The 22,629-nt window shown below is 34.7% G+C and overlaps 1 protein-coding gene across 1 annotated transcript; it reads right to left on the reverse strand.

The window, feature by feature from the left end:
• Window positions 1-1,195: 1,195 nt before the first annotated feature.
• LOC110441925 (beta-1-syntrophin-like) lies at window positions 1,196-16,770 on the reverse strand. Its single transcript, XM_021485234.1, has 6 exons — window positions 16,302-16,770; window positions 10,883-11,265; window positions 10,382-10,524; window positions 9,403-9,599; window positions 8,191-8,384; window positions 1,196-7,855 (listed from the first exon to the last, which is right to left on the reverse strand). Exons 1-6 carry the CDS (start codon window positions 16,768-16,770, stop codon window positions 7,763-7,765), a joined length of 1,479 nt encoding a protein of 492 aa, XP_021340909.1. The 3' UTR covers window positions 1,196-7,762.
• Window positions 16,771-22,629: the final 5,859 nt, after the last annotated feature.

Consider the following 22,629-nt stretch of genomic DNA (forward strand, 5'->3'; position numbering starts at 1 on the left):
GAGGAATACAGTATAAAGACAACCCAAACTTGTGAATGGGGCTAAAAGTGGTCAAATTGGCTAAAAATTTCATCATTCTACTCCAGATCTCACTTTGCCAGAATCAAATACTCTTCAAGAATGAACAGGCTTAAGGACGCATCCCACCTTATTTAGGAGGGGGTAAAGTTCACAAGAGGTTATTAAGGGGAAATTACACTTTTTCAGGTAATATAAGGAAACGGTACTTTTTGGATATATGTTTTACTTATTGGGGAATCATTCAAACTTGTATGGAACTATTAGGATATCAATGCTGTTTGATGGTATGAAAATTTATACCCTAACCGTTTCCATCACCACCACTTGCACAGCTGATCTCAGCCACTATCCATACACATACTACCACCCATCACCACCACCGACATCTGTACTCTAGTCACAAGATAAGTTTCATTAAGCCAATAGTGTCCTAACTGATGAGGTACTGTAGGCCGGTGTTCAAGCATAAACAACTTATCAACACAAGTGTCATTCAATGGTTTTTATTCTAAAAAATTCTTAAATAAAATTAAGGAAGATGTGAATTTAATAAACTACATTAAAGAATAACATAAATTTTGAGTAAACTTAAATCTACAACAACAACATCAACAATACAACAAATATTTGTATACCACCACACTGTCAACAATGCAGACTTTGCTGTCAATCTAAGGGGGCAGTAAGGGGGGCAGTAAGGGATTCAGGTCTACAATTATAGGTCAAAGTAGTCTAATTCTTCGTACATTCATGATCAATTATTAATTAAAGCAAAAAATTGATAAATACTAATAATGTCAGTATTGCAATGTATAATTGATGTCCAACAGACTAATGATCATCAGTAACTATTAACACAAGCTACAAGCACTGTAGCTGATCCAGGCAATATAGTAAATCACCTTTATACTTTCAAGAGATAAATCTTAAAAACTTCAATATATATATATATACTGTATTCTACAAACAAAATACATGTAAGTATTTTATATCTATTTAAAAAAAATATATAGCCATGAACATGTAGAAAATGTCATTATAGCATATAGTATACAGTGCAATGAAATAGGACATCAAAATAAGTATATATCTGTTGGTATAAAATGTATATTTATAGCCCTGGATAAAAACCTAATTGTAAAATAGAGTGGGATATCACTACCTTTAAATAATAGTATAGTTAAACTATCACCCTAATGTCACGTTGCATTCCTCTCTATCTTTGTCTAGTAAAACTATCTCCCTAATGTCATGTTGTATTCCTTTCTATCTTTGTCTAATAAAACTATCACCCTGATGTCATGTTGTATTCCTCTCTATCTTTTTCTAGTAAAACTATCCCCCTAATGTCATGTTGTATTCCTCTCTATCTGTGTCTAGTAAAACTATCCCCTAATGTCATGTTGTATTCCTCTCTATCTTTGTCTAGTAAAACTATCACCCTAATGTCATGTTGTATTCCTTTCTATCTTTGTCTAGTAAAACTATCACCCTGATGTCATGTTGTATTCCTCTCTATCTTTTTCTAGTAAAACTATCCCCCTAATGTCATGTTGTATTCCTCTCTATCTTTGTCTAGTAAAACTATTTAACAGTCCAGTCTTCAAAATATCGCCTGAAATGCATACCATTTTTACCTGTGATAAATCTATCTTTTGGATGAAGCTGACATGCTCTGATTAGATAATAGATAATACAGATTATAGAATGCTACAGAAATGTACATAGACGTCATTTTTAAGGCTTAAAACCAGCCACTTTTTTGTTATCATGTTACTTCTTATGCAGTGAAAATATTTCTGTCATGTAGTGTAATATGACCTTTCAATTGTGACATCACAGATGATGGTCACATATAGTGTCACATGTAAAATGGCGTCATCGAAAACTTCATAATGGTCAGGTAAAAAAATCAAATACACATTAGTCATGTGAGGTTTATAAAAACTTGTCCAAAATGTTACATTTAGCTCAGACTAATTTTAAAAACTGTTTAACTCACTAAAATAAAAATACCTAAAATCCTTCCTTTGTCTTATGACTAAGGCTCCCCTAGGTTTATCACAGATAAAATCAGGTAAATAGAAGTTTCTCATCAGGTCATGAAGTTTAAATAAGTTTGTCAGTTTCAAGAGTATGTTGTAATTGAAAAGCTATAACAAACATTGAAGGAGTTTATCATTGGTATGTATTAGGGATGTGGAAATTCTACCAGACTTGAGGGTATAATTAAAGTTTATTTGTGATAAAACGTGGTGTCTGGCCAAGAACACAGCTTGGTAGACGTTACAGTAGAAATGTTATCCTGTAATTTCTGTTATTCACATCATCTTCTATAGGTTAACCAGCATATTTCTGTAATGATGAAGACAAACAGCTGTAATGGTTTATGAATCAACAGGTATACATATGCATTCATAAAAATAACTTGACTAACTTAATATTATTCCTCTCAATAATTTATTATCAGGGCTCATATGAAAAGGTTATCTGATAATAATTGTTGACTTTCAGATGATCATAAATCAATCTTGAAAGATGAAGACTTTTGAAATATAACAGAAAAATGCCTGCAGTAACCAACTATTAACTGAAAAACACTACAGTAACCTGTGTTTTGTTGTACACCACTGACTGATTGCAAATACAGTGTTAGCCAAAATGAAATAGGAAAAGAACATTTGATGCCATTTAAGTTACAACTCTGATGTAAAAAAAATCTTCCATATATATACTTTCCCACATTCAAAACAGAAACAGAAGCAATATGATTGGGAGACTGTGTCTGAAATTGGGAGTATCCAATCTAAATTGGCAATGAACTTGCACACAGTAGCTTCTACTTTGGTTTTTTGTGAGCCAAAACATATTTGGTTCCTAAGTAAACCTTCCATCACAACGAAATATTCTAATTGTGTAGCATATGGTGACTTGAACAACAAAGTTTTTGAGATTTTCAACTAAGGGAGATAAATAGCTTTGAAGGGAGACAACCTGTGGAAGAAGTGCATGACATGAACACATTCTTATGATTTGTACACAAAAAGGCACAGCATACTTGATCAACATAGAATATTTACAGCATTGCTTCATAAAACCAACAAGCAGGATAAAGCAGATGACACCATGTACTTTACAATATATATATAACAACGTATCGTGTATCTACAAGTATAGGATTCTTTGATATTCTGGAGTAATTCCATCATGTAAATGATATGAGAGTGAGTTCAATTTATAGATAAGACTACCAGAACATCCTTCTCTTGTGTCTTATTTTGCATAAATCATGATAAAGGAAAATGTGCATACTATCACAACAATAAAGAATAGAATAATGATTATTTTTTCACAAATGACAAACAAACAAAACCGTACAATGTACAAATATATCTAAAGGTATCTATTCTACACAGCATTAAAATTCCTTCTGCTAGAATAGAAATAATGCTTTGACAGTAACTTAAATATGGTGCGAAACTAAAAACCTGCAAAATGGCAGGTAATAGATCAACTTGAGTAAGGAAACTTTTACCAGTGATCATATGTACAGTATGTACACTCAAGTTATCTGGATACCGAGTTAAACTGAAAATTATTTGAAAAAGATTTAAGAAAATGGTCATGTTTTAAAGACCTGACTTATGATGTTTAGAGTAAATTGAGATATAACAATTTGCATTCGGGACTTATTTGAATGAAAATCAAATGACAGCACACAAATCCATGTTGTTTACCAATATTACACTTAACAAAAATGTATATATGACCGATAAAGAGTATGCAGAACCTCTAATTGAGAAATTGTAAGGACATATTGATTTTTTAAAAAGCACTGCATTAAAAATGTGCCATGTAAATGAATTTGGATTGCTTACTGATGTATAAGTGATTAACTTTATTTATGACTATCAGTGTTTTCTATATTGTATTACACCAGGTTCCTCTATAACAGTTTATTATTTTATGACTATCAGTGTTTTCTATATTGTATTACACCAGGTTCCTCTATAACAGTTTATTATTTTATGACTATCAGTGTTTTCTATATTGTATTACACCAGGTTCCTCTATAACAGTTTATTATTTTATGACTATCAGTGTTTTCTATATTGTATTACACCAGGTTCCTCTATAACAGTTTATTATTTTATGACTATCAGTGTTTTCTATATTGTATTACACCAGGTTCCTCTATAACAGTTTATTATTTTATGACTATCAGTGTTTTCTATATTGTATTACACCAGGTTCCTCTATAACAGTTTATTATTTTATGACTATCAGTGTTTTCTATATGGTAATACACCAGGTTCCTCTATAACAGTTTATTATTTTATGTACCTTTTCCTGGCATAACATAGATAGTGTTTAAAAGTTAACTAGAGTACTATGACCTTGGTAGCTCACTTGATACAATTTAGGTTTGTATCCGTAAATTTCAAATTAACAATGAGTAGCTTGTATGACGAAGATAATTACTACAAATGTGTTGTATACACCTATTCCTATTATACAGCATACACAAGTAAAAGGCTAGATATCATAATAGTTTTTCAGAAAAGTATATATTTGTTTTAATCTTTTGATCAAGGTGACTTAACAAGTCATGACATTTATATGAACAAACCTGACAGCACTGTATGGCTTATTGCTCTTTTAATAGAGGAAGTTGTTACAGGTTTGGTACCTGTGATCTTGAAGTGGATCTTTGGTCTACTAAAGAATGTTGATAGCACTTCATACGTATACCAGCAAGTTACATGCCTATGTCATGACCTTAGACTTATTTGTTCTGAAGAAGAAGTTGAAAATATGAAAAGTTGACAATGGACAGATTTTGTAGCATTACATATTATCATCATGACATTTACCTTGAGAACCACAAATACCGATTTAGTTCTATTTTCTCCTCTTTTCTCTCTATTCTCTATGTAAAGCTATAAAAGCTCCCATTCAACTTATTTCAATTTAGTCAATACACATGTATCTTAAATCAAACACTTTTATTTTAGATATTGTGCAAAACAGAACAATTGTTTACCTCTGAACAGGTTCTATAATACCTTTATAAAGAATATCAAAACACATTTGGCAAGAAAAGTGTAAGTAGTCCATGTACACTAGCATGTATTGTATTTTATTTTACAATTGTAGCATGTTCACATTTTTTAATCCATGATTTCATATTGCAACAACCTAGAGCAACTATATCAACACATGTCTCAGATCAATATTTTGCTCTTGATTAAATCCTGGATCAATCAATGATCAATAAGCTAAAATTTCTTTATTAAGATTTTCAAAACTGGATAGTTTACAAAGCTTTATAGAAACTCTCGTCATTTGTATTTTGAAAAAAAACAAGAACTATGAAAACACCAGGTTTAGAATGTTCTTGCATTGTAGCATCATCACGGAATTATAAAAAAAAATAAAAGATAATATATTCTAAAATCTTGTAAACCAACATCAGTAAATGTAAGATACGTATAAACTGACAGGATTGATATACATTAAAGCATCACCAATCCAGATTATAAATTGCAGGATTACATTTTTTCTCAAATTATTGAGTTAATTAAAAAGGAAATATAAAGTGGTATACGTCATGTCCAGTCCAGGAAATATACAGTGGTATACGTCATGTCCAGTCCAGGAAATAGTTGCCTCCGTAAAACCAACTTTTGTGGATTATTTGCATCGATATTACTAGCTTTTACAGCACGGAGATATTATATAGGCCGGGAGGCTAAATTGAACAAAACCATTCACAATGTACTACCATAAATCATTCAATTGTAAAATACAAATCATTTCACACTATAAACATACTATGACATAATACAAAATATCTTAAACAAAATACGACATAAAATCCCTGAACAAATTCCGGTATTGCTTTGTAATATACAATTCATGAGAGCAAGAAGATGTAATGTAGTTTAAGTAGTAGTAAGTTGTAATACATCTATAAATACACATGTAACAGATAGACGTACAAGAAACCCCATGGAGTTAGGAGGATATCAGTGAATGTGTCCACAGCTTTAAATAATGATATAAGTTACAACTGTATATCTCATATTTAAATTCCCATTAATTAATCCGATTTGAACATTTTTGGTTGGGCAACTTTCCTCAAGACTTAACCCCAGGCTATAGGTTCACTGCACTTTTTCACAACTATCAAAAAAAGTCTATCATAGCTACATATAAAGCTGAATTTATAAAAAGCTTGAGTCGAACTAAGATCAATTAACAAAGGCATTGATGCCCAGTACAGTGGGAAAGAACAACAGAATGAAGACTTAAGTTTGGTTAAACTGGACACATGTGGTTAAACTGGACACATGTGGTCAAACTGTACACATGTGGTTAAACACATGTGATTAAACTGTACACATGTGGTTAAACTGGACACATGTGGTTAAACTGTACACATGTGGTTAAACACATGTGGTTAAACTGTACACATGTGGATAAACTGTACATATGTGGTTTAACTGTACACATGTGGTTAAACTGTACACATGTGGTTAAACTGTACACATGTGGACTTTTTATAAAAGGTCTAAAAACAGGCATATGTTAAAACTACATCAATTCAAGAATGTTTCAGATATATTCATTTTTTTAATGAAATAGTGCCATAACAAATACCCGTTCTAGTAGCAGCTCTGTATAAAGACATTTTATATGTAGACAATATTGAAATAATTTCTTAACAATGCTGATGGAGAATGGCTGTCTGTATAGAAATTCTGCAGGAAATTTTACAAAGACAGCATTTCAGCTTGTTTCAATAATCAGGACATTTAATTAAAGCTTGTTTCAATAATTATGAATTTACTAAGTAAAACCTGAGGAGTATTTTGTAGAGCATTGACACCCATTCAAACAAAAATAAATTAATAAACTTGTGTTAACTGGCCTAGAAGTTTATAATTTAATATGCTGGGTAAATGGGACCAAAAACTGTGATGCTAATTTCGAGGATTTGTCAGGAATTGACTAAATACACCACAAAATTCTAGACCACACTGGGCTAATGCTACAGGTGGTACAATGGTATATACATACACACAATGGGAGGGGTATTAGTGCGAAGGGGTCAATTACATACGGAGGGTCTGTACATATCACAGGTATAGCAACCTCCTATCCATATCAACCTAATGTGGCAACGTAGCAGTGTTCCTGTACAACACAGTGTTAGCAATAGATGTACGACAGTAAAGTTAGCAGACAACATCTTCAATTATTATAAACAGACACTCTCATGTTACACAATGAAACACTCATATACTCTCCCTTATACCAATGACCCATGAAAATACCAGTCGACACTGGTATTACCCAAGTTCCTTTTTTATCCAATTTAAAACAAATCCATATAATATGTAAAACTATGTAATGCACTCTGTGATTTGTAGTTTATGATCTTTTAGTATTGCCATGCCAACACTCTGTTGTTTCCGAAAACGCAGGAAGTGACATCGTAGAACGATCACGCAGTTCCTGCCAATCAAAGCACTTGAGTTATCCTAAGTGTTTTTCGATGTTATCGTGACATCACAGCTATTTCCTTGTCTACCCACCAATTCTTGTTTGGTGTTACCATGGTAAAGGTTACTTTGCTAATTCAAATGATATTCATTGCGACAAAGTCAAATTTACTCAAATAACACATTTCCATGGCAACACTGTTGACTTGATGACTGGGATTAGGGATCAGAGGTCATGCCACAAGGCCCAGTCTGTTGACCTTGGAAGACAGAAAAGTGTGGAGAACGAACACCATCGGCTTTGGACAAGTTCTCAGGTCGAGTTCCTAACAAAGAAAAAACATGAACTTTATACAGTGCAGTGTATATATACGTCATGGAGGTTAAATTTCTTTACATTTGAAGCCTGGAAAAGTATGTGAAAATAAACACCACTAAGCTATACTTTTCTGGTAAAGAGCTAATAAGTTTTATTGACTACCGTACATCAGGAATCAATGATGTAAAATTTAAACACCAGTTAAAATGTGAAATATTTCCCACACTGAACAAAAAGGATATTTTTACAGTATAGTACATGACTACATTTAAATCAATATTCATTCACAACTCAGACATAGATGCTTTCATATTATTTGTTGACCAAAAAAACCCAGCAGACCTGCTCTCCCTCCTCCCCAAAGTCTAGCCACATGAGCCTCTGTCCGTCGTCAGCCGACATCCTCAACTTGTCATATGGGTAGGACCACAAAACGTTTACTTTTTCGGAGCTGTCTCGAGGTTTGGCACTCGTAAGTGCAAATCCCTGGTCGTAGTGGAGTGTGAGTTTGCACTCCTGACCTTGCCATCCCACGGCTGTCAAGGTAAAAGGACACATGTTACATATAATACTCAAGGCAACAACCTATTGCTGTAATGGTAAATCCTAACCTACTGCTGTCAACATAAATGGCAACCTAAAAGTCATGACCTAGCCTACAACACAATGTACCATTATCGTGATTAGGAGCAGCGTGTTACATATAACCAATATAGGAGATAACAATATAATGCTTTAAAAAAAGAGGAGCATCATGTGTTAAATATGATCATGATCTAAGGCAAAAAACCTATAGTACCGCCGTCAAGGTGAACAGCTACGTAAACTATAGTACCGCCGTCAAGGTGAACAGCTACGTAAACTATAGTACCGCCGTCAAGGTGAACAGCTACGTAAACTATAGTACCGCCGTCAAGGTGAACAGCTACGTAAACTATAGTACCGCCGTCAAGGTGAACAGCTACGTAAACTATAGTACCGCCGTCAAGGTGAACAGCTACGTAAACTATAGTACCGCCGTCAAGGTGAACAGCTACGTAAACTATAGTACCGCCGTCAAGGTGAACAGCTACGTAAACTATAGTACCGCCGTCAAGGTGAACAGCTACGTAAACTATAGTACCGCCGTCAAGGTGAACAGCTACGTAAACTATAGTACCGCCGTCAAGGTGAACAGCTACGTAAACTATAGTACCGCCGTCAAGGTGAACAGCTACGTAAACTATAGTACCGCCGTCAAGGTGAACAGCTACGTAAACTATAGTACCGCCGTCAAGGTGAACAGCTACGTAAACTATAGTACCGCCGTCAAGGTGAACAGCTACGTAAACTATAGTACCGCCGTCAAGGTGAACAGCTACGTAAACTATAGTACCGCCGTCAAGGTGAACAGCTACGTAAACTACCCTAAGACAACATAAGGTCTCATGTGAACTTTCTTTTCTTCAGAATACCAATGTCTAGACATCCATGCCTTCTATTCCCCCTCCCTGATGCCTAACCTCCCACTTATCCGTCCATAACCTTTCAGTATTTGCTTCCAGATATACCGACCACATGTGACCTCTTTGATGAGGGCTGCGGCTCCATGGGACCCCTGTACAAAAGCTCTTGACCAGTAGGCAAGGTCTCGTTGAGTCTCCACTCGAAACACATGAATTTCCACCCCATTCCGTGTCCCTGTCCTTGTTCCGAAAGTCATTATTTCACTTCCTGTTTGAGGTGTAGCATGGTTGTTTGAGTGGACAAGTCTGAAGCAGAAATAAACATAATTTTTATTTTTTTTATATGTATATTTTTCAGATAGACCCTTTCCATTTATTTCTCAACCAAATGTAACTTTTTAGTACACCAGAGATTCTATCAAAATCTTCCACCAGTATTTAATTATACAATGCTATTAGATGTGCTTCGGAACAACATTGGGGACAAGTGGCATCCCACCATCTGGAGAACTAGGCTAGTGGCAAGTAGTGATAGGGAAACATTGGAGTTTTAAAACCTTGACATATCTAGATAGCAAATATGTAGTAGGCTGAACTTTTGAGGAAATTTCATCAGCCACTTGCAGAAAATGAGGAGAGTGGGGAAAATTTTAATGTCTGGTAAATGGGTATCATTTACATGGAACCTCTGTCAATATTACAGAAAAACCAGGGCCCAGTTGTTCAAAAGATGGTTAGCTTAATCACTGTTTAACGACATTTTTCAACCTTTAATAACTTTATCAATATACAGAGTAAAATCTTAACAATTTTGTATGTACATTTACTCTACTAAACATTTGATGTCTGGAAGATTGTAACTAATGCAATGGTTGGGTCTTAAAATTACTCAAAAATTAAAATTTGAGCTAATCACTGATTTAGCTTATACCGGGTCCAGGTGTTCTTCATTATAATAAGAACACCACATACATACTGTACTAATATGTCACAACATATTACAGTGTGACCATGGCCATCAGCTATCAAAATGTGTCAAAGCCTAGTGGAGGAACTAAATCACTTCTGGTTAGGGATTGAACACCTACCTAGTTGCTAATAAGGGATGACTCTGGAAGGGTGTGGCCCATTCTTCTTTACTCCAGGGAGCAGTATCGTACAGCAGTGCATCCTTATCTGTCAGGGCTATAAACACAGGTTTCCAGGTGGGGTTCCCCTGCTCGTTCAGCAGCTGTAAACAATAGTAATATTCTGTTGATCACTGGCGTAAGTGTGAGGTTAAAACAAAAAATTATACATTACAAACAAACCTAGCAGATGTGAAGCAAGTGTGATGTCATATCAATTACTGAAAAACAAACCTAGTCAGGTATCAACAGATGTGATGCACCCCAGTACATTGCACTGTATCTCTAAAATAACCTTTATCCTTTTTTTTGGTCGGGATTTCATTATTTTGGAGGTGAATTTTACAGTTGATCCCTTATATCTTCTGTAAATAATTATTTTAGACAGTAATTACATGAAGAACTTTTAAGACAAAATAAATTGGGACCTTCTCAGTGTTATGTCACATAATCTGTTCTCACCTGTTCAGAGAGCCAACCTATGTGCCGCACTTCCCGAGAGTTGGGGGCTGAACTCATCACATGGTTGGCTTCCACAATACACTGGGACATTAGCAAGTTCACATTGGAGTGGATAGCACTGAACCAATCACTGGCAGTGGCCAGGTCTGGAAATCGTAAAATACACGAGCTCTTTCCATCAGGAGAATGTAACTCCAATGTGCGTTTTTCCGGGTCTGACATGCTGAGATTGCGACAGAGGTAACAAAGCCGGAGAGGAATAGCCTTTGACTCGGTCCAGTTCGCTTTTGCTGCATCTCGCTGTGCCTCTTGACTCCCCCAGCCCAGTTCATTGAGAGCAGAGGACTTTCGAATGTAAGGGCTCACCTCACGTATATACTTCACTGAAAGGGAACAAAGAAAAACATTGTAACTGTCAGTGGATATAACTTGTACAGATATACTGAGGTTGCTATTCACATGTGTTAAAAGGTGTATTATATATTTACCAATGGTTTCACAATACTTTTCTTTTTATCATACTTCAAATGCTCCGACTTCATTTAGCTTCTCAGTTTTTGAGATTTTGAACAAACTATCAAACTGATTTTTAGAACTCTGATTATTTCACAGTGCTCTTTATATATATATATATACACTGTATATATATCTGTCAATTAAGGCATTCCTTGAAACCGTTTAGTCATATTTAATAGAATTCTTCTCTTATTTTATTGAGGTGTTCTGGTTCTTACCAGTTTCAGAAAGTATTTTTTCTTAGGGTGACTCAGCAAACATACAATGTATAATAATTGAAACATGTATGAGATAATCTGGGAAACTGGTTGGTTGTATTCAGTCAGTCTTAAGGAAGTAATATTAATATAATTTAGATAATGAAGAATATTTTCAAAATTGTTTGGGTCACCTGCAGCTCTTTTTTGTTTAAATTTGATCCTAAAATTAAGCCAGTTAATACTCTAAAACAGGACAACATTAGTTCTGATATTTAGACTATCAGCGTTCCTTGTCCGCGATGCTCTCAGCTTCATTGCTGCCTTCGGCTGTCTTTAGCCGAGGGGACTATTGGTTTTATATAATAGCTATATTTTCAATTATAGTATATCAGTTCTATCTTCTTGTAATTTGATGTATATGTACATGTAATAACTGTTCTGTTTCACTGTGTCGTGATAAAGGAGCAGATCGCTACAAATATTTGACAACCTAATTATAAACTTGTTCACACTGTTGGAATTACTTCTTTGCCCAATATACATTGTATAATATACCTGATATATATCGCGTATGGCAGCTTTATGTAACTTCATGTTTTAAAGTAATTGGTTCACACTCATATACATATATATGTAGGTAGGAAACAGGTCATTATTAATGGTAGTATGATGTTTCACCTACAGCTGGAACACAGCTCATTATAATGTGGTGTCTCTAGCTACACCAGACAAATTCAATTTTAAATTTCTCTCCACATGCATGATATAACACTTAGAATATCTTTCCAAACATAACAGGTACATTTTCCCCTGCTTTGATGGAAACGAAAAAATGAAAAGTTTAATCGAAGAAATGAAACTAATCAAATGGAGCTCAATGCAGGATCTAACCAAAGAAATATAGGTCAAAGTGACCGATCATGACCTATATTTGATATGATGGTGTATACATAGTTATCCTTTAGAATGAAGCTTTGTATAAAGTCTAACTCTAGCAGTCTAACCAAGATTCTCTAATGGACAGACAAAGCGACAGCAAAGATAATCACCAACTGATGTCATCCCCATTACCTTACATTTTGTATGTTGCACAGGTATAACAAATGGTTTTGCTATTTAAAGCTGAAGTAAATAATCATCTGATTTATATGCTTTATATATGAGTAACTGATCCCTTTTAAATATGATGATATCTCTATTTTTGAAAAAAAAATATCCATGCAAAACACAATTTCTTATCATGTCATTAGTTATAAGTTTGTGATCAATACATCTGTACATATGATACATTGATATATTGATGAAACTTGATATGATCTGAATGTAAAGCATGTCTAAATTTGTAAACTGTGTGTATATTATTTAAATGCATCTTCAATCGGAATTCAATGTTACTAAGTTACAATTCAATGGCACAGTGTAAACTTGTAAGCATGCATTCAGCTAGAATTAGTGGATGGTCTGTGTGACACATTATATGTACACTGAAAGCCTTGACATGAGGTATCTTGTTCACAGCGATATAGACTTTTGATGTTCTAGACAGTTCTGTGATCTTAAGATCAGTGATATAAAATAACATGAGATACTTGCCTACATTTACATGTAATGCTACTATATATATATATATATATAGCTAAAACTTCTGACAGGTTGAGGTGACATTTAAAGAAGACTTGAGGACAATAGGACACCTGATACATGCAAAATATTTTATACTGAGAACATCCGACATATGTCAAATATTTTATACAGTTGCAATATTCTGTATTATTTCTATGTCCAATGTAATTTTGTTGTAATTTACAGCAGAGCCTCATCTGTCAATAAAAAAAATGCTAACCTAGAAGCATGTCGGAGCAATGTGTATGTTTCCACTCCCAATGTAACTAACTCGTATGACGAAAACTCTCAGGTATAAAACCAGAAAAAGCCACCAAAGTGCCCTGTAGCTATATATATATAGTCACCTGACTAGTAGACCAGTAACATCAACATTCCTAGGAATGAAATACATACCTGTATGTATATCACTTAAATTACCTATTGGCCAAAAAGCAATCGACCATATATTTATTTTATGATGATGAAACTCAATTGCTTACAAACATGTTCCATGATGCATTGTGGGATATCTTGAAGAGTATGTTGGTGAACAACTGAGTTTAACTTTTATACCAGCATGAATGTGTGTAAGGTTATACTGTGTTTGATGCAATGTGTGCCCTGGAGTGGACACGAGTACTGTTAGACTACAAGTGGGATGTCTTTATTTACACCTTGTCCTATTTTTTCTTCAAACAACGCAGCTTGTATTTTCCTATAGTAGGAGAGACATGATGGTCCCTTTATTTAACTGCAAAGTTGAATCGAAGGTCCCATTAATTAAGGGGTATAAACATATCATTCTCACAGATTTCACTGTATCAGCAGTTTTGTTTTCATTCATTTAATTTTTGCCTTTTTCGCCTGCCCTAACGGCAAACATTAGTAAACAAAATAATTTTTATAGTAAATAATGTGAAACGCAAAATGAACACTGGGCAAATATGGATTGATATGGCAAAGGGCAAAGGTTTGACTGAGCCAAAAACATGGTATACAGTATATATATATAGGTACAGAACATTTTTGGTGGCGTGGAAATTGCCAACCAGAGATTATAACGTCAAGATAAAAGAAAGCTGAACCTTTTAAGATAAGTGCTTCAGTTATATTTTTTAAACTCCCTTACATATATGAAGTTTTTATTTTTACATTAATTATGAAATAATTTATTTCAACTTATATTAATCTCTCTTGTTGGCCCGGATATAGAAAAACGTAGGGTCTTAATGTGGGAGGACACTGGAGTACCCGGGGAAAACCCACGGGGTCGGGCAGGTGACCCTATACCTTTTCATGTCCAATCGGGGAAACGAACCATGGTCGCTATCCACTGCTCCACCCGACCACCCAAACTCCCTTTGGGTGCCCTTATTAGTCAAACATGGTACACATTTCAATCCTGTTTAGTGTTATTTACATTCAAAACAAAATCATTTCATATTCCTGTATATGGTTTCTTTTGGATCACGATGCAAAATGTTTTACCAAATGGTGCAACAGTTATTTTATAGAACTTGATAATGATTTCTATGGTTACTATATATTTTTATCAGGCAACAAACATTAAACAGAAACCATCCAGGAATTTAAATTTCCATAATGACATGATTGATCCCCATTTATCTTCTTACAGTATCAGTATGAATCAGTCAGTATGAATCAGATTTATGCTTTTCAGTTTTCATAACATCTTTTGGAGTTGATAAGTTTATTTTCAGGTTGCTAAACAGAAATGTAAATATCTTCCTGATTAATATCAAGGTTGAAAGTCACAAGTAAAGATTTAAGATTATTGTACAAATGATTGAAAGCACTGCATCACACATATAAACTCTGGTTATCTCCAGTAAATTTTACTATATATAGTTGTCAGAATATGCATAATGTATTCCAAAAATATTTATTATTATGTACTTATTTTTTTAAATTTTAGATTTTAAGCCATCTATGGCACAAAGTAAATGTGTCCAATGTTTTCATTATTGGCACCCTATATTTTGTGTTACAGATCGTTTGAAAACTACTGCAATTTGAACATGACTTCTGTCATGCTATTTACTAATATTTTTACCATCATCAGCCAAAAGATCAGTCCAAAATAACTGACTTACTCTTCTACAAAAAGAAATTATAATTTTTAAGAGGCTTGAGAGAATTATTTCAAATAGGCAAAAATATATTCATTACATTTTACCAATACTGTGACAGGTTCTTTCTGCATGTTTGTATACTTTTATTTCAATATTGTTGTGCTTTTGTTTCTTAATGCATGTTTTGTTACATTATGCCCACTGTGATATTTTTATATGTTGTCGTAATATTAGTTCTTCAGAGCTAATGTTTCACGTTACACATATATACAACAAAAAATAAAGAAAAAAAGTTTTAATTGTACATGTATAGGATTATATATTTTGTTGGGTTGCAAAAGAGATTGACAAGTTACAATTAAGTCTTTTGAACATTTTTTTATGAAGATGTCAGCCTTAATGCCTTATTGCCAACTATGTTTACCTGGCCATGGGATTTTTTAATAGCCAATGTACCAGTTTAATATATTCAAATTACATATAAAGTTCCTATTTTAATTGAGGTATCTGAATATAACTTATATTCAAATTACATATAAAGTTCCTATTTTAATTGAGGTATCTGAATACAGGGACAGTATATATATACGTCCCTGCTGAATATGACTTATCGGGGGGGGGGGGGGGGGGGGGGTAGATTTTTTTGGTGACTACAGCATTTATCAAATTTAAATTTATAAAAATATGTCTCATCGTCAGAAGCTACACACATTAAGAGAAAACCATACCTTACAGGGACATTCATTGTAAATTAGAAAGATATTAAAGAAACAAAATATAATCAACAATAGTGTTCTGAGTGTAAAAAATGATCATGACAACAGTGTAAATGTAATAGGACAGGGATCCTTACATTAGTTTTAGACAGTGAACTATTTTAGTTCCAGTTTCAATGTTAGTTGCAATACATTGACAAACGCTCATTACTATTTTTATCACTCACTCAGCTACTTCATTGATAACAAGAATAAAATGCTGAATTAATCAATTTTATCCGTGATTTACCTTCAATTTCGACGACCTTCTTAGCCTTCTTGAGAGCTTTGACAGCATCATCATGAGTTGCCTCCCTTAGATCTTCACCGTTGACAGACATAATAGCATCCCCGACGTAGAGTTTCTCAGTTTTGTCCGCTGCCATACCTTTAAATATTTTACTGATGAGGATAGGCATTTTGTTTTCCTTACCACCCTTGATACTGATCCCCAATCCATTTTGTTCCTCTTTCACAACTCGGACGAGACGCTTTTGGCCGGTGATGCTCTCTGGTAGTTTCTCTTGGTTTGTCGTACTTCCGTTTGTGCGAGCTGTATCCGTGTTATTAGTGACACTAGATTGGTTTTCTGGATTTTCATCTAACGCTAGCGTTAAAGAATCCTCGTTTAACGTCACGAATACCTTACACCACTGCTGTCGAATATACACCTCGAATAGCCCCGACCGAGGTAGTCCAGCCGCCATTTTGACTACCATAGTGTCACGTGATAACACTTCATTCCTTGAGGCCATTTATGGGGTTTCCTTTCAAAGATCAAAGGGTTTTACCGTTACATTAAGTGCATAGCCACACGGAAGAACAAAGAGGGGCATCACTCCTTCTCTTCTGAGAGTAGGCTAATTAGGGAGGATACTTGTTTCCAGCAAATTCTTACAGGGTCAAGGGCGACGTAGGCAACCTCCCCGAACTTCCGCATCCCAACCCCCAAACCCGGGCAAACCTAACAGCCAAAATTTGAGAGAAAAAAAAAGTACATTTAACTCATCGACAAATAAATGTGCTGCTTAATTATATATAAAGTAAATCGAGGAAAGAAGAGTAACAATTAAGTAGAAAATCAAATGTCAAAAAGACGCTACATAATAACGCATTATATACCGTAGGGATTTTTTTATTGAAATGTATAAAGTCTAGACTCATATCGAAGTTTACCACGTGGTCTATACAGCTACACATCACACTTTGATATTACATATTTCCAAACTGATGTATTTTTTTTTTTAAATCAAACAGTCCAATCTAAACGGTATAAGGTATTTTACGTTAGGACGAACACTTGCAGTTCTAAAGGAAAAGACCCAGCAAAGTACGTAGAAATAAAACAGCCACGTATACGTATTAAAGTGTCTAAATATATGTACGGTAACTGATTAGTCATATACAATATCGGGATGTCGACAATCAATATGCAACAGTGTGCTAAGGCATCTTCAGCATACAACACTTACATCTTAAACATAATAATTCACAATCCGGACTAATTGTCCATAACTTTGTAACTTTCTGACGGACTAAAGCAAATCGAACATTTAAAAACCCTCAGAAAAAGTAAAGTGGCGAAGGTACTAAAGAAATTTGAATAATTTTGAAACGACTGGAATCATTGGTGGCATTCAAGCAAGTTTGCCAATCATTCCCTTTCCTTTATCAAAATTGATTTTTAACAATTTGTTTCCATTGAACCTTCTTCGGGAGTGTACACGACTTAATAAACTCATACAAATATTTTTGCAGATCATACCTATGGAAAATAAACCACATATTTTGAATTACACCATCGGTACTCTTGTGACAAATAAACACATTGCAAATAAACGCTTAACGGCACAATGTCCTAAACAATGATTTTACAATGGTCTACTCTAGCACGTTAAACCCAACATTCCTAAACAGATGTCAGATCTAGTGCGAAACGGAAAACATTGAACCAATTTTACACATAGATTTTAACTTTTCTAAATGACTCCAATCCGCGCTGGAAAGTAGAAACCATAGTTCGCAGACCACGTGGTAAATGATAGATCTATACAGCCTTAAACCAAGGGTTCATATTCTCTCCTGTTAGATTGGACCTGAAAAAAAAACACATGAACTTCTAACTTATGACCGACATCGTCTATATTAGGACAATTGTCAAGATATACACCAACGTGTATGGTACTTCTTTCGAACCAAGTAACCATTTACGTTTATATTTTGAATACATCGTTTTCGATTTAACAATTATACAGTTTTTGGAAGTATTATATGTAAATCTCCATTTGCAACTCTACATGAAACATATTCGTTGATTTATCTAGATTATATTTGTTATGTGCTAACACCACTATATCGTCTGCCTGCGTAGGGCAAGTTTTAACATAAAATGCGGCATTTTAGTTACATAAGATATATCTAACAATTCATTTATATAAACAATGTAAAGTATATATCCATGGCCTCCGTTGCCTCGTTACCTGTTCGATGACGAACCATTTGGATTGAAAGCCTTGATATAAAACACAACTCTGCATATCTGTAAACATGAAGCTAATATCTTAATATATTTAACAGAAAATCCCATTTGATGGATTTTGAAGTAAAGATCGTTGTGCCAAACGCAGTCGAAAGCTTTAGAAGTATCTAAAGAAAAACCAGCGGAAAGCTTATTAACATAATCTTTGGCATACATACTAGCTTCATGTAAAAGGAAGGCAGCCATGACACTGCTCACTTGTTTTTGCAGAAGACTCAAGTTTAAAATATTTTCAGATCTTAAGAAGCAATTTCTCAAAGAAATCATAATAACAGGCAATACTGATATTGCTCGATAACTATAAGGGTCAGCTTTTGATTTATTATGCCCTTTATATAAAATACAGATAACTCCTCTTTTGAAGGACAACGGAATGTAGTCGTTAGCTATAAAAGCAATGATCGAAAAACTTTGTTAAAACAGCGGTAAAAGGACACACGAAGACATTTAAAGTTGTCATATGACCAGAGGGTAACGATTAACAAACTTCCTTCATCAATATAAGAGGCAACATGCTCGTCTGAACAAAATATTACGGTAACTTTGCGATGGACATAGTTTTAAAATTTTCAACAGAATCAGGACTGTTTTATTCTTTATATAATTTACAGTACAATGAACTCCAGTTATCTGCCAAATCCGCTTTCGAATGCATTACAAACTCAATATCCTACACACAAAGTTAGTGCCGCGTTCTCGTCGCACCAGATACGATAACGGACAAGGTACTAGTTAAACCGATCACCAAGCAAAACCATCATACGTTTTCCAAGTTGTAAAATTCGAAATCAGCTGTAATGGGGAAACACTTTGTTCTTACGCCGTGGAACCATTAGGATATCCCGCCTCTCGCCGTACGCCCTCTACATTGATAATTGTTTCCACGTGAGAGCGCGATAAGAACAAATATATTATGGATAAGCAGAAGAAGATGTGGTGGGAACAGCAAAGGGTGATTAAATTCTAGTTTAAAATCGAGTAAAATTGGTTTCGTCCATTGATTAACACTGAAATGGGATCCGCTGAAAATAGACTTTTAATTATTAATTGTAGTGGACGATGATTAATGATTAAGACGCCATGCTACACACATTTGGAATAGACGCCTTATTTGATACACACGGCTGAAGTAGACGCCTTAGTTGTTGCACACGTTTCGAGTAGACTCCATAATTGTTACACACGTTTGGAGCAGACGCCTTTATTCTTACACACGTTTGGAGTAGATGCCTTCATTTTTACATACGTTTGGAGAAGACGCCTTAATTGTTACACACGTTTGGAGTAGATGCCTCAATTTTTACATACGTTTGGAGTAGACGCCTTAATTGTTAGACACGTTTGGAGAAGACGCCTTAATTGTCATACACGTTTGGAGTAGACGCCTTAATTGTTACACACGTTTGGAGTAGATGCCTTAATTTTTACATACGTTCAAGTTCAAGATATTTTATTAAGTATTTCAATGCCAACTAGCCCATAGCACAATTTGCACAGTACATAAAAACCATATTCACACAATTTTTAAATCAAAAACAATTTCTGAAGAGTACCTTATAACGTACAATTTACTAATATATAGCACTGACTTTCGATTTTATAATATTAAATTTGTGATGTCACAGATATAATATAATTTGATCTTGCTTCAAAAGCTAAATATACAAATTTAGCAACATTTCTTAATTATCTTCATTTCCAGTTATTAACATATATTTTGCTTCAACATAGTTTTCCAATGCACACATTTTTCTTATATGTTCATATAATGGACAGTGTAATAAAAAATGATATTCATCTTCAACGAGTCTTGTATTGTTTGTATATAAACAGTAATTACATAATCTTTCTTCCCTTGGAATTTTTAGTTCACGACCTTTTTCAATAAATAATTCATGACTGGATACACGCAGTTTGGTTAGAGCAATTTTATGAGACTTATTTGTAATACAATATAAGTATCGTTCGGGTTCAATTAAAGTTTTGACATCCGAGTAAAAATTTAGTTTATTAGAGTTATTTATTCCAAAATCCCATTCTTGCATACAAGTGTCTTTTACTCTTTGGGTAAACAGTCTCATAAAACTATTTACATCGCCAACTTCATGATATATCCATACATAATGAAATCCATATTTGTACAACAGATCTCTAATATTTGTAGCCCAAGTTACTCTTCCAGCATTGTGTAAATTTACTAACATATCATAGCACCTTCGTGGATATCTAGAGGTGTCCATACTTAAAATATTAAACCAATACTTTATACACTTTTTATAATAAACCACACACATGGGATGTCTCCCTAATTCACCCAGAACAGCCAAGTTTGAAGTTGATTGCTTTACTCTCAATAGTGTAATCGTTGCAAACGTTTGAAGTATAACTTTAATTGTTACACACGTTTGGAGTAGACTCCTTAATTGTTACACACGTTTGGAGAAGACGCCTTAATTGTTACACACGTTTGGAGCAGACGCCTTTAGTTTTACACACGTTTGGAGTAGATGCCTTAATTTTTACATACGTTTGGAGAAGACGCCTTAATTGTTACACACGTTTGGAGTAGATGCCTCAATTTTTACATACGTTTGGAGTAGACGCCTTAATTGTTAGACACGTTTGGAGAAGACGCCTTAATTGTTATACACGTTTGGAGTAGACGCCTTAATTGTTACACACGTTTGGAGTAGATGCCTTAACTTTTACATACGTTTGGAGTAGACGCCTTAATTGTTACACACGTGTGGAGAAGACGCCTTAATTGTTACACACGTTTGGAGCAGACGCCTTAATTGTTACACACGTTTGGAGCAGACGCCTTAATTGTTGCACACGTTTGGAGAAGACGCCTTAATTGTTACACACGTTTGGAGCAGTCGCCTTAATTGTTGCACACGTTTGGAGAAGAGGGGTTAATTGTTACACACGTTTGGAGCAGACGCCTTAATTGTTACACACGTTTGGAGTAGACGCCTTAATTGTTACATGCGTTTGGAGTAAACGCCTTAATTGTTGCACACGTTTGAAGCAGACGCATTAATTTTTACACACGTTTGGAGTAGACGCCTTAATTGTTACACACGTTTGATGAAGACGCCTTAATTGTTACACACGTTTGGAGTAGTCACCTTAATTGTTACATGCGTTTGGAGTAGACGCCTTAATTGTTACATGCGTTTGGAGTAAACGCCTTAATTGTTGCACACGTTTGGAGCAGACGACTTAATTTTTACACACGTTTGGAGTAGACGCCTTAATTGTAACACACGTTTGATGAAGATGCCTTAATTGTTACACACGTTTGGAGTAGACGCCTTAATTGTTACACACGTTTGGAGTAGACGCCTTAATTGTTATATGCGTTTGGAGTAGATGCCTTAATTTTTACATACGTTTGGAGTAGACGCCTTAATTGTTACACACGTTTGGAGAAGACGCCTTAATTGTTACACACGTTTGGAGAAGACGCCTTAATTGTTACACACGTTTGGAGAAGACGCCTTAATTGTTACACACGTTTGGAGAAGACGCCTTAATTGTTACACACGTTTGGAGAAGACGCCTTAATTGTTACACACGTTTGGAGAAGACGCCTTAATTGTTACACACGTTTGGAGAAGACGCCTTAATTGTTACACACGTTTGGAGCAGACGCCTTTATTTTTACACACGTTTGGAGTAGACACCTTCATTTTTATATGCGTTTGGAGTAGACGCCTTAATTGTTACATGCGTTTGGAGTAAACGCCTTAATTGTTGCACACGTTTGGAGCAGACGCCTTAATTTTTACACACGTTTGGAGTAGACGCCTTAATTGTAACACACGTTTGATGAAGATGCCTTAATTGTTACACACGTTTGGAGTAGACGCCTTAATTGTTACACACGTTTGGAGTAGACGCCTTAATTGTTATATGCGTTTGGAGTAGATGCCTTAATTTTTACATACGTTTGGAGTAGACGCCTTAATTGTTACACACGTTTGGAGAAGACGCCTTAATTGTTACACACGTTTGGAGAAGACGCCTTAATTGT

Source organism: Mizuhopecten yessoensis, unplaced genomic scaffold, assembly GCF_002113885.1.
Source record: "Mizuhopecten yessoensis strain PY_sf001 unplaced genomic scaffold, ASM211388v2 scaffold716169, whole genome shotgun sequence".
Taxonomy (NCBI): Eukaryota; Metazoa; Mollusca; class Bivalvia; order Pectinida; family Pectinidae; genus Mizuhopecten; species Mizuhopecten yessoensis.

Excerpts from the sequence above, each read along its gene's own strand:
- LOC110441925 (XM_021485234.1), bottom strand. The coding sequence starts at position 16,770 with ATGGTAGTCAAAATGGCGGCTGGACTACCTCGGTCGGGGCTATTCGAG. Across the intron at positions 9,600-10,381 it reads CATCCCTTATTAGCAACTAG|ACTTGTCCACTCAAACAACC; the intron begins GTAGGTGTTCAA and ends TTTCTGCTTCAG. Across the intron at positions 7,856-8,190 it reads TTGGGGAGGAGGGAGAGCAG|GAACTCGACCTGAGAACTTG; the intron begins GTCTGCTGGGTT and ends TTTCTTTGTTAG.